The 12,807-nt window shown below is 51.0% G+C and overlaps 1 protein-coding gene across 7 annotated transcripts in view; it reads right to left on the bottom strand.

Moving 5' to 3' along the window:
• Positions 1-1,279: 1,279 nt before the first annotated feature.
• AAK1 (AP2 associated kinase 1) overlaps positions 1,280-12,807 on the bottom strand; it is a 96,565-nt gene continuing 85,037 nt past the window's right edge. The window contains exons 15-16 of one of the 7 annotated variants that reach the window (XM_054049656.1): positions 11,910-12,065; positions 1,280-8,109 (exon numbers count right to left, since the gene is read on the bottom strand). In XM_054049656.1, the coding sequence (XP_053905631.1) occupies positions 6,968-8,109; positions 11,910-12,065 (1,298 nt within the window). In that variant the 3' untranslated portion in view covers positions 1,280-6,967. Of the gene's footprint in view, positions 8,110-8,159; positions 9,581-11,909; positions 12,066-12,807 lie in introns of those variants that run through there. The other 6 variants (XM_054049652.1, XM_054049660.1, XM_054049655.1 and 3 more) reach the window with 6 other exon arrangements.

Genomic DNA, 12,807 nt, shown 5'->3' on the forward strand with positions numbered 1-12,807 from the left:
GACTGGACATAAGGAAGCATTTCTTCACTATGAGGGAGGCCCTGGCCCAGGTTGCCCAGGGAGGCTGGGGCTGCCCCATCCCTGGAGGTGTTCCAGGCCAGGTTGGATGGGGGTTGGAGCCCCTGATCCAGTGGGAGGTGCCCCTGCCCATGGCAGGGGATGGGACTGGATGGACTTTAAGGTTCCTTCCAACCCAACCCTTTCCATGATTCTATGATTCTACGAACATGAAGCCCAACCGTACCTGTCCACTACTGAACTATTCCTGAGCACCTCATCTTTCTGTCTTTTAAACTCTTGCAGGGATGGTGACTCCACCACCTCCCTGGGAGCCATTCCACTGCCTGAGAACCCTTTCAGTGAAGAAATTTTTCCGAATATCCACTCTAAACCTCCCTTGGTACAACTTGAGGCCATTCCTTCTCATCTCATCCATGTCACTTGGGAGCAGAGCCCAGCACCCACCTCACCACCTCACAATCTCCTTTCTGGGACCTGCAGAGAGTGATGAGGTCTCCCGTCAGCCTCCTCCAGGCTAAACAAGTGTGGGACTCTGCACTTGGCCTTGTTAAACCTCATGCTGTTGACCTCAGCCCATCGGTCCAGCCTGCCCCTATCCCCCTCTGCAGCCCGTTTCCATATGGGAAGGCTGCTCTAAGGTGTCCCCAGGATATATAAAATATAGCAATTCTTCCCCTGCCTCTTTAAAGCTGAAGGAGCACCCCTAAGGGTAGCACTGCATTTTAAATAGCTACTTTCTCCTTTCCATTGCAGACTCCGCTGTTCCTGTTTCTGCAGTCAGCGTTGCTTTATCTCCCTCCGGAAGGAGCAGCATGGGGGTCACCACACCTAAACCAGCCTCTCCAGACCAGGGGTAACCACAGAGACCAGTGAAACACAAAAAGCCTCCCCCTCCCCACCCCAAGTCTCACAAGCCATCAAGAGATTGCAAATTTGGCCCAGTCACCCATAACCCAGAGATGGGGCTGCAGAACAAGTTAGAGGTGATGGCTTTGTTTTATTCACAAGATATCTCGAGCATGATCTGAGGGCTGGAGCAGCTCCTGTATGAGGACAGGCTGAGAGAGTTGGGGTTGTTCATCCTGCGGAGAAGGCTCTGTGGCGACTGTAGAGCAGCTTCCAGTATGGAAAGGGGCGGCAGGAAAGCTGGGGAGGGGCTCTTTGTCAGGGAGTGGAGTGCAGGTATAGGGCGAAGAAATAGGAAGAAATGTTTCCCTGTGGAGGTGGGGAGGCCCTGGCCCAGGTTGCCCAGAGCAGTGATGGCTGCCCCATCCTTGGAGGTGTTCAAGGCCTGGTTAGATGAAGTTTGAGGAGCCTGATCCAGTGGGAGGTGTCCCTGCCATGGCAGAGAGTGGAACTGGATGGGCTTTGAGGTCCCTTCCAACTCAAGCCATTCTATGATTCCATGATTCTATGATATGTCAGGGAGAAGGCCTTGATTTTGCAGATGGTGGCCACTGCCATTCAGGGCTGTTGCATGAGGAACGAGGAGGAAGGTGTCACATTTGCAATTTCAGCAAGATGAAGAGCCTCCTGTTCATATCTGGGCTGCAGCTGCCTTTCCCCTTTTGTATGATTATAGTCCTGTCGATTTTGGACCAGAAAGTCACATAACGCTGGTCATAGTTGATTGTAAGAGAATAATCAGCTAATACAGTTTAAAAATCCAACAAAGTTCTTTAAACAAACTTTCCGCCGTTCATATTGGCTAATCCTCACTGGATTCACTGCACTTCATGCAGATCTGCGCAGAGAAAGTAGGTTTACCCTGGGCTGTGCCAAATTTTGGATACCCCAGTGCTTCCCCAGCAGCAGGCAGGCATGGTCCATTGCGCTCACACAGACGGGTCCTCTGGCACGGGATCCGTCTGCCCCTCCTGCCTTGCAGCAGCAGCTCCTGGGGTTGCAGGGAGGACTCAACACCTCTGTCCTGTCTTTGGCTGTAGCGTCACCCTAGGAATGAAGGTTTCTCTTCAGTAAAGTGGAATACCTCCCGCTTACCATGACTGCTCACGGCAGGGAGGATCTGCTTTACTTCACAACTGCCAGATAAAATAGCAGCGAGGGACTGAGCTTGGGACCGTGGCAGGAAGAACTCATGAAAACCCAGATTCTGTGCAGCCAGTCCCCCACGGGGAGGGGAGGAGGAACCACAGCAGAGAAGGTGTGTTGTAATCAGATACAGTTTTAATAAAATGTACATAAGTTTACAGCTCGGACATTTCCTCATAACGATGACCGCAAACATAGATGATCACACCCGGAGTGCAAAACTGGACTCCATGCAAGCCATGAGCCAGAGGTACTTCCAAGACCACCGAGAATTCCCCCGATAACAGTGCAGTGCAAACCACACACTGCTCTTAGGACGCGAGTCACAGATTGTTTGTCACAGTTAGTGGAGACTTATGGACATTCCAGTTCTCGCTTCCCACTCCACACGAAAACAAGGACTCGGCATGTAGTGTTGCACTAGCAGCTGCATCGCAGCCCTCCGCTCCCCCTGTGAGCAATTCTTTCTCCGCTTGGAGGGGAGGGATTGGGGAACACTGGATCACCATTATCCCTCAAACTTTGCCGCGGAGTATTTCCAAACCCGTGTGACAGTATCCACCCTACTTACAACAGAAACTACAGGCCGTGGCTTATTTTTAGAAACACTAACACAGCTGATCAGGTTTCAGGAATGTGTTTCAGAACATGATTTCACTCTCAAGACACTACGGTAAAAGTGCTTTGGAGTCTTTCGGTGCACTGAAAGGCCTTGATTTAACACCATGAGAAAAAAAGCAAAACACCCACAAACATACAACTCTCCAACACAAGTCTTTGGTGGAAGCTGAGTTAAAGTAACCGTTTACCACTTTGGAGTGATTGAGAGTTCAGCAGTTGAGCAGATCTCGCTCAGCCTTGCTGAACTCCACGGAAGATGCGCTGGGATTGCTTACATGGGTTTGCTGTTAGCGCTTCCTCTCACCTGGGTGCCTCATGCATAGTGTGCATTACAGATTGTGTGCGCTGGCTTCAAGAGACAAAGATTGTAAACTTACTGCCACGTACAACTGGGACTGCGCTGGCTGGGAGGGAGGAGAGAGTCCCACAAACACTGCAGCAGGCAGCAGAAAGCACAAGTTAACACCAGGCAGCTGGTCCCGGGACGTGTGCTGCACGAACATCATGGCAGTGAGGAATGGAGAGCCAAGCCACTCCAACTGCTTTCCTTTTTCGCATGCAGAAACTCTGATTAATCACTTTCAAGAGAGACCTTAAATGCATTCAGGCTGAAGTCGGCAATGGGTAAGAACCGGTTGCTTTCCCAGCATAAATCTAAGATTGTCGCAGGAGTGCAGCAATGCCTTGCAGCCCTCTGGCTGCGCATGAGGACCCCGGGCAGTTAACAGAATTTGCTACAGCTTTAAAAAGACATGGAACCCATGGTTCTGTTCAGAAAACTGACTTCAAAATGCTGCATTGAGGCCATACAGCTCTTATTTGATAGAGATCACTGTTTGTGTGCCAAAGAAAACAATTCACATTATTCTTCCCCATTCATTGAAAAAGGTGAGCTTCAGAGACCATGGAAATTAAATTTCCACTTACGATTCGTCACACTGAAGCTGCAGCACTGGCAGTACAGGATTAGGAGGAATATGGGTTGGAAATGAGAAAGATGTTGGACTAACTGACATCGAAATTTAGTTTCCTGACCGTAACCAAGAGTCCCATTACTGCACAGGTCATGCAGAGATTCAAACAAGCCAGCTCCACCCCCAAAAAGACTGAAACCCATCTAAGTGCTGGCTGTATGCTGGCAGGACCATTAGCTGCTAGGGCACGGTCAGCTTGCTCTTTGCATAAAGTGCTTGAAAAACATAAAAGCTGCCAAAATGCCAGCTGGAAACTCAGCCTGGCCGGACCTGGGCCAGGGCTGTAAAGAAGCCCCCATGCCTTGCAGCACCTTGGTGCATTCTCTTTTTCTCCCTCGGCTGGCAGTGCGGGCTGCAAGGTCTGAACTGCGCCCAGCACAGCTCTGCCTCACCGACACGGACAAGCCTGAGAGGCAAGAAGCCCTCCTCCAGGCATGGAGGGGAACAGGCTAACACTAACCCAGCAGCCGCCAAGTGACACCTGGACGTGGCATTGAAAGAAGTTTCACAGAATCATCCAAAAGCAAATTTGCAAATAAAACCTAGGAAACCTCAACCCAGTGAGCAGAGGTGCTACCTTGGACCCACATCTGATTTATACGTGGTACCCGCTTTTTGCAGTGAAGCACCTTCCTTGTTCCAGACACATCCCGGCACCACCAAGGCCCGCCCTCCCTTCCAGCAGCTTCCCCGGGGAATTTAATGGCTCGAGGTCAAATTCAGCCTCCTGGCTGCACGCACAGCCATGAATGGGCTGCGTGTCGACACCAGTCTGGGCCCTTGCGCTCAGTCTCCTGGGTATCCCTGGAATTCACAGTTTGCCATCACAGCCATTCTTGGCATCTCTCACCGATCCAATCCAGCAACAACCGACTTGAGGGAGTGGGGCACATATTCAAAACAAAACCAACCACGTTCATGCATCTATTCAAACAGAAAACTCAGTGTGATAAGCAACAGTCTCAGCTTTGCTGAAACCCAGCAATCTCTTTGCAGTGCTGCTGTTTTAAGAGGGGGGGGATGGAGGACGGAAAAGCCCTAAACTGCCAGTGTGCACCAACATTGCTAGCCCTGAGTGCAGCAGGGCAGGCAGCTTCCAGCCCCACACAACACACCCTGGCCTCAGAGAGTCCTTGTTTGCTGTGTTTGCTGGGCTGTGCAAGCCAACGCAGCCCCGCTGCTTTCAAGTATTCTCTCTCCCCACCCCAGGGCTTTAAGACCTCAGTCTGAGCTTCACCCGTCTCCCTTCCAGGCATCCCCATGCTGAGCACGTCCAGAACAATTGGCTCTTCTCTTGCAACTGGAGATATTTGGGAGGGGAAAGGAAACCAGGAGCAGTCAGTAACTCCTATTTGCAGGTGCTTCGCTACTCAGCTTCCACTCCTCAGGGTCTTTCCATCCATCCTCCCCTTACACTGCTGGGCTTAATAGCCAGCAGCGAGTCAGCCCTGGGCTGTGCAATGCTCTGCTCTGTTTAAGCAGCCTTCATGTGCCTCTTTGATAGTCATTTAATGCTTATTATTTGGACATCAGACAAAGCTATGTACTGGAGGTGGAGTCAGGCTTTTTCCCTGCAAAATTAGGCTGCAATCTATTTTCGGCTGCAGCAGCTCTCCTGGGTGTGACTCCAGCAAGTTTGGAGGAGCGATGGCTGACCCTGCCCTCTCTCAGTGTGGCTGTACTCGCAGTGCTCTCTCCCCGACTACAAACACATCAGAAAGCAAGCTGGACAGGAACCTGCTCTACATCGACTGGTCCTGATCAACCTACCCGCTGCTCCAGCAGCTCCCCTGCAAACGCCCAAAGACCTCGGAGTCACTCCTGGGAGACCCCCGAATGCAAAATGTGTCCTTTGGCCTCAGCACAGGGCTCCAGCTCCCACGACAGTGACCAGATGCCCCTGGGAAATGGTCACTGTAAGGCTGAGAGACTTGGCCAGGTGCCACCGGAGTCAATGGAGATATTTTTTCCATAGATGCCAAGTCCTTAAAAACAAAACTACCACAATTTTTTCCTGGGAGCACCAGCACCTGCTAGGAGGAAGGATCACAGTACTGCAAAGATTCATCACCAGCTAGGAGCTGACAACTAGATATTGTCCCTACAGCTGAGTATTTTGAAAGCCAGTCCACACTGACAAGTGGCCTTTGTGGGGAAGAAATAGCAGACCCGAGACAACTTACACAGCCAGGCAGTTTGCAAAGTAAAGATGGGAGGTTTCCCTTTATCTCTGTCTTATATCACTGAAAAGAGAAAAGTCTACTTTGATTCTGCCCAGTGATTTTTCGTCCAAACACTACGCTGGGATTCACTGCACCAATGGCTGAATCATAAGTAAGAGGTATGGAGAGCAGGACATCTACTGACTTATTTGCATAATAAGTTTTTCTGTACGGTGTTATTTTTAATACTGTAAAAACACGTCTCTCTCCTTCACAACACTGTAAGCAAATTTCTGGGTCCTACGCTTTGGCATAAACCAGACAGGGGATGCGCATGCTGACCTGAAGGCTTTGCCCGATGGCTCCAGTGTCCACAGAGCCACAGCAGGAGCGGCCTGGCAGGTTTGCTTTGCTGAAGTTCATGCATCTCAGAGTTTGCACAAGCGACTGACGGCACTGTGAGTCCTTTTCCCCAGCTCCTCTGCACTCCAGCACAGCAAGCCAAGGAATGCTGCCCACCCGACACCAGAGTGCTGCTCGCCTCAGCGCTGCACAAACGTGGTTGGACCCCACTGGCACGGCTCTCACTCAGTGTGCACGTGACCCACGGCCACACATGACAGACTCGCGTGGAGCCACGGCTGCCAGGTCTGCATCGCTGCCATGCAGCAGGAATAGATAACCTCGCTCCCTTCCGCAAGCCCCACGGAAAGAAGCCACAATAACCTTATAACCTGTGAAATCACTTCCTTCCCAGAGCACTAGCAAGTCCTGCTTGACTTACTCTGTAATTAATAAACATTTTCACTTGTCTTATAATGCATTTCCCCAGCCAGAACCAGAAAATACGGACTATTACTGGTTTGGAAAAGCATCTAAAAAATAAACTGGGGGGAAGACAGTGAGAGGAGGGTAAGAAACAACTGAAAAGGATATGAAGATCCTGAGAGCCAGCCGTTTAGACAAACTAACATAACTTAAAATGGTTCCCCTATGTATCACTGCAAATAGAGTTCTGGCCAAAAAATAATAATTATTTAATATATATATATTGCTACGTCATTCATTTCAACTACGAGGTTCAAGGTCCTGGGAGAGGTGGTCCTTCGGGAAGCACACCTCCCAGCTCACAGCAGATTAAGGCTTTTGCTTTCCTGCTTTGGAAGGAAAGGGTGCAGAAGCAAATGGATCCCCGCCGGGCATCTCTGTAGTCCTGGAAGACAGAAGGGCAACAGAGACTGATCCTGCTATCGCCTGTCTGTTGGTCTGAGAAACCACTTTGTAAGCAGCTATGGGCTTGGCTTCAAGGCCCTGCCCGTCTTCTGGGCTGTAGTGACGGGAATATTTCGACAAGGATTGCGGACGGAAAGGCTTGTTAACCACGGAGCCCAGCACAGCTTCCTGGGGCGGCACATGGCCTCCTTGGTTCCTCTCACTGGGTGCGCCACCCTGCTCTGGCAGCACGCCTTTAGAGGGGACGTTCTCTTGGGTCTCCCCGGCCCTTACAGATGAGGGATGAAGGTTGCTTGGCTGAGTAAACCTGGCAGAGGGATACGGAGATCTCACCGAGGCCAAATCCAGACTTGGGAACACTGGGTTAGCTCCATGTTGGACACCGCTTCCTTGACTTTGGAAAACGGGTGGTCTGAACGGTTCCTTAGATGTACTATGGGAAGTCAACTCTTCCATGCTTTTCTTCTTAGTGAAAGGGGCTCTCAGGAATACATCTGCTTCTTCGGGATGCCTAAGAGCCACATGGCCCTTGGAGATAAAAGGAGCTTTGGTAAAGACATCCACCTCATCAGGCACTTTTCTCGAGCTTCGGAAAGGAGCTGTGGCAAAAACATCCGGTTCGTTAAAAACCTCCCCGGTGTGCGACTGGAAAGCAGGGAACAGCGTCTCTCCTGCTCTGGTCTGGGAAGACTGGGAGTGGGGATCTTCTTTGGAGGCCTCGTGTCTTTCCCTGGGCACAGATTGCAGGAACCCGGCGCAGGACTTGCCGGCTTCCTCCTCCTCTTCTGAATCCATCAGTAAAGGCCTGGAGCCACTGCAGTCCAGAATATCTCCTTCGTGGTCTGTCCCCTCGCCTTCGCTGCTGTAGAAGGAGCTGTTGCTTGAAGGACCGTCTCTCGTTAAGTAGTCTGACTCGGAGTTGCGCTGTGTTTTCACCTCCGGTATCTCAGACTGACCTTTGTACAAAGCAAGTCCATCACTGCCAGAAGGTCCTTTACAGAGCTCAAGGGCTACAGCTGGGAACAGGGCTGGATCCCTCTGCAGACCTGAAAATGCAAGAGAAGAGTGTTACTTGGCAAGTTCCATCTCCTCAGTCACAAATAAGAACGAGAGGTACTTATTACACAAGGAATGTCATGCCGGTCAGGTTTGAACCACTATCACACATGGAAATGGGAAGGAGAGGGAGGGCAAATAAAATAAAATAAAAAATGCCGGGGAAGATATTTACAACACACAGACTGACACACAGCTCGGCGCTGCCGCACAGCTTGGGAGACACCACAAGTACCAGTTCTCAGAGAGCAATGGAGGATGTTTGACACACGAATGGGCACACCCAGCACGCTCTCAGCACCATTCCACAAGGATTTCTCTGCCACCCATGATGATGACCACCATCAGAGAGGTCTTCACTTTGCTCCCCTGCTGCCTGGAGTGGAGCTCCCAGCACAGACTTCTGCACAGCTGCTTATCAACTGCCCTGAAGCTGAGATACAGCTTGGCAAAGCCTGTATTTCAGGGAGCCATCCCACGGATACGTGGGATTACTCGGGCACAGGGATGCCCTGCAACCTGCTAGAATAACGTTCACATTTCAAAGAATGAAGGTTGGCCTACAGCTTTGAATGAATCCCGGTAACTACGGCAGCGTTACTTTAAACCACTGCGAGACAAATGATTGTAAATGCTCCCTATGGTGACTTCAAATTGAGGATCTGACGTAACTGTAACAATCTGGCTCGGTTCTGCATTAGTGCAACAAGACGGTGCGGGAAGAGCTTGCTGTTCTGCTCTTCTCTAGTCACAAGAGCCAAAGGTGGGGTTGGTTTTGCCTTACAACTCACACAGACAGAATAGAAGATCTCTTACCTTCAGAGAACTATTGGCAGGGTAGGAGTGTGGCATTGGGCTCATGTTAGCAAGAGGACAGGAAAAAGGCATGTGAAAACTAAGCAGTACGAAGTGCAGGAATAATGAGGAGGGAAAGGAGGTTGGTTGGTATTCACTGGGCGAAGGACAAGGGAGGCACTACCCAACCCACCCTGCTGGGACAAAGCAGCATCGCCGTGGCCAGACTCTGACCAGGTGAATCGTTGTTCGCAGCCCGCAAGGCACAGTGTCTGGATCAAGGCCACAGATCTATGTGAGCGAACCCGTGCAGTCACTTCTCACAATTAAAAACACAGCAGTCATTCATTAGGCATAAAATTGGTGTTTATTTGGGAACAATTCACTTCGATACATTACACTGTGAACATAGACAGTGCAGATGTGTGAACATTTAAGTTACTCTACAAAATCCTATCTGTCCTTCCTGAAGCCGTGGGGTCAGCAATGGTTTAACCTTAGACGCTGCTCTGAGGTTCCAGGAGCGGTACGACTGCAGGGCGGTTTCTTCCAGGAGGTTGCTTATATATTTATCACCTTATGATTTTGAGAACAGAGGCTGCAGCAGCACAAGACCAGTTGCCACATCACACAAACACCCCTGAATCACCCAGTCCCCACTGAAGTCTGCAGGAAGGCAAGGAGAAGAAAAAGGCATTGGCCATGGTGAACATCACGCCAATGCAACCCCACGGCCCACTGAGAGAATCACAGAATCACGAGGTTGGAAAAGACCTTTGAGATCATTTTGAGTGGACAGTACCCGTCCACTACTAAACCAGATCACCAAGCACTTCATCATCCACCTTTTAAACCCCTCGAAGGATGGTTAAGACTTCTCATAAGAACAGTGCAAAGAAGTCATTTGATCTGAGTTTTCTGTTTCATGGGTTCCTTGCGTTAGTTGGTGGCATTAAGGGCAGAGCAAGGACAGGGCCGACGGGACACACGCCCCTGTGCTTAGGACCGCAGCAGCATGTGTCTCTGAACCTGGCGGCACCATGTGATAGGCAGAATACTCTATTTTGGGAAAAATGACTTTTCCCAATGCTTTCTTGCTCTCTCTGCCCTTCATAAGCGAGAAGGGCACTAAATGCTTGGAAACAGCTTCCTCCTTTGCTAAGGCCAGTACAGGAGTTGTGGCTTAGTCTGGGCAGGGGGCAATGAAGCGATGCTTAGGGAGGACTAAGCCTTCAGTTTGGAGCTGGTTTCACTCCAAGCAGCCATGCAACACAGCAAGGGAAGGGCCCTGATCATTTGAAACCACAAATGGGCACAGCGATATTAAAACGCAGCAAGTTCCCTGAGAGGTTTGGGGTTACCGACAAGAGAGGACAACACCTGCACACCCATGTTTTATTGTTCTGATGCTGAAAGAGGAGAGCTGGCTCCCGGACCCCACCCCACAGTAACTGCTCACTTTCCCATGTTCTTGGGTTCCCTCAGCTGGTTTCCTCTGACAGAAAGCAAAGGGACAGTCCCAGGACCTGTGGCAACATCACGCCAGCATTTTGCCTTCACTAACACAGGGTGTGTGTCTAACTGGACGGAAGCTGAGCCGCCTACTCTCGCAGTTGTTGATCTCGTGTGTTAAACCTGATCTGGCCTATGCTTAGAAATGTGCGATCGAACCAAAAAACCCCAACCTCCTTTGTGCAATGGTGAAATTGGAGCTAAGGAGACAAGGTCAGCGCACTCCCCTCAGCAGCCACAGCTATAGTCTGCAGAGGAACAGTTCAGAGGCACGTGCTGCACAGCTCTGAGAACGACAGAGTTTAACTTAGCCAGTGCCAATGGACGCTTCAGCGAGTCCGAGATCAGAGGGCAGCGAGGCTGAAGTGCTTGAGGGACCGTTTCACTGAAGAAGGCAGGGCAGTCCTGTTCTGTGTTACAGGACAGAAAAGGTCACTCCGCGAGCTGGGAACAGCGTGAGGGTGTGGCCGAATTTGTGAAACATAGCTGGTGCCTTTCTGTGCAAAGCCCTGTGCCTTCCCCACAAGCCTCGGGTCCCACGAGGGCTCGCTGAGCCAGAGGCCTGGGGAGATGCAGGCAGAGGGTTTGCTGGAATCGACACACAAAGCACCCCCAACGCCTCTTCTGCAGAGGCAGTGTTTGTAACGCCTGTGCGACGACAGACACCGGCAATGGGCAGCGGCTTCTCCTGTGCCTCCAGCCTCCTGAGCTCCGGGGGTTCCTGCATGGGGAGCATCCCCTACATTTCCAGTTAATGCCCAGGTTTGAACGTGAGCACGATCCCAACAGCCCTACGGCATGAAACCTTTACAGAAGCTGGAGCTTTCAGGTAGGGTTTCTCTCTATCCCCATACGATATTTGTGTATTTTTTATTCCAGGGTCAGACAGACACACTAAAGAAACAATTCCTAAACTATACTCCAGGTCGCTTTCTGTAGCGAGAACCTTAGTAATAAAACCATTTTTCACTCAGCACCCCAGCGACTCCCCCTGCGTGCATTCAGACTGGCCTGAAGAGACCATTTACCCCTGCATTACGGCACCAACATGGGGAGTTTTCCCATCTGTTAAGGAAATCGGGGCGCTGAAGGGGGACAGCACTGAGCAAAGGGACAGGAAAGCCATAAGAGATTTGCTGTTCCTGTCACAGGGAGCTGCGAGGAGGCTGTCACCACAATGATCATCTCATTTCTGGAGCAGAGCCGAAGACAAGAAAAGCAGGGGAGACCAAAGCATTCCTAGAGTCTGAAACTGCTCTTCCACTTGAACAACTCCTGATTTCATCAAACCAAAGTCAGGAAGGTGTCAACATAAGGTAATGGGTAGCTAAAAATCAGTACAATTACTAGTATGGGAGATTGCTAGTTTGGCATTTAAAAAGGGTCAAAAGGCTTCTTAATTCCTTCGTTCTCAGGGCAGCAGAGTTTTTTCTTGTACTGCGATTCCTGGAAGCACTATTGTTAAAAACCAGCTCAGACCTACCCCGTCCAGCGCTTTCGGAGGGGAGGCACCGAGGCAGAACTGCAAAGGTCAGCATCACCGTGGCCCTGGACAATAACTTGGGGAGCAGAATCCAGTGTTTGTGCCCAAAGCTGTTGCAGAGAGCGGCTCTGGGAGCAGACCTAGGGTTCCTCAGTTCTGGAAGACAAGGAATTGAATGCCCTGGTCCTGACTCCAGTCATTTGCACCACACAAAGCAAGACAGAGCAGGTTATCAAACACGCTAACCCCACACACCATCCCAGCGTATCACGAACACACCTGACTGGCAAGAGCCTTACTCGGCTGGTTTGCGCCTCATCTGTGCCAGGCAGAAGGCGGCACCGCCTGTGCCGAGGCTGCAGAACGTAAGGCAAGATTCTAGGGGTTAACTCCCTGCTGCGGAGGGCAGGATCACGGCTCTCACACAGCCCTCATGTCCCCAGCCGAGCCACCCACCCTTCCTTGCAAGGAACGAGATCCGATGCTGTGCACGCAGCCTGCTCTCCTATGCGTAGGCCTGGCTGTCCCCACAGCTTCTTTCACTCACAGAAATAGACTGTAGGGAACAGAAAATAAACACGAAGCAAACCTCCTTGCCACCTTGCTCCATCGAGGCTTCCTGCCGGAACAATGCAGTGCCCACACACACCTTGTCAGAGAGAAGGCATGGGAACTCCTCTCACCCACCCCTGGAACTGCATGACCCTCGGCCCTTGAGGCACTTCCCCCTGCAACACTCGCGCCTCCCCCGCAGCCAGGCCAGCTGCTCCCCAACCTCGAGTGATTCCTATGAGAGCACTTGAACTAGAAAAGGTAGTGGTTAAAAAGGAAATCAGAGAATGAGAGAATCATGGAATGGTTTGGGGTGGAAGGGACCTCAAAGCCCATCCAGTTCCAC

This window comes from Cuculus canorus, chromosome 26 (genome assembly GCF_017976375.1).
Source record: "Cuculus canorus isolate bCucCan1 chromosome 26, bCucCan1.pri, whole genome shotgun sequence".
Taxonomy (NCBI): domain Eukaryota; kingdom Metazoa; phylum Chordata; class Aves; order Cuculiformes; family Cuculidae; genus Cuculus; species Cuculus canorus.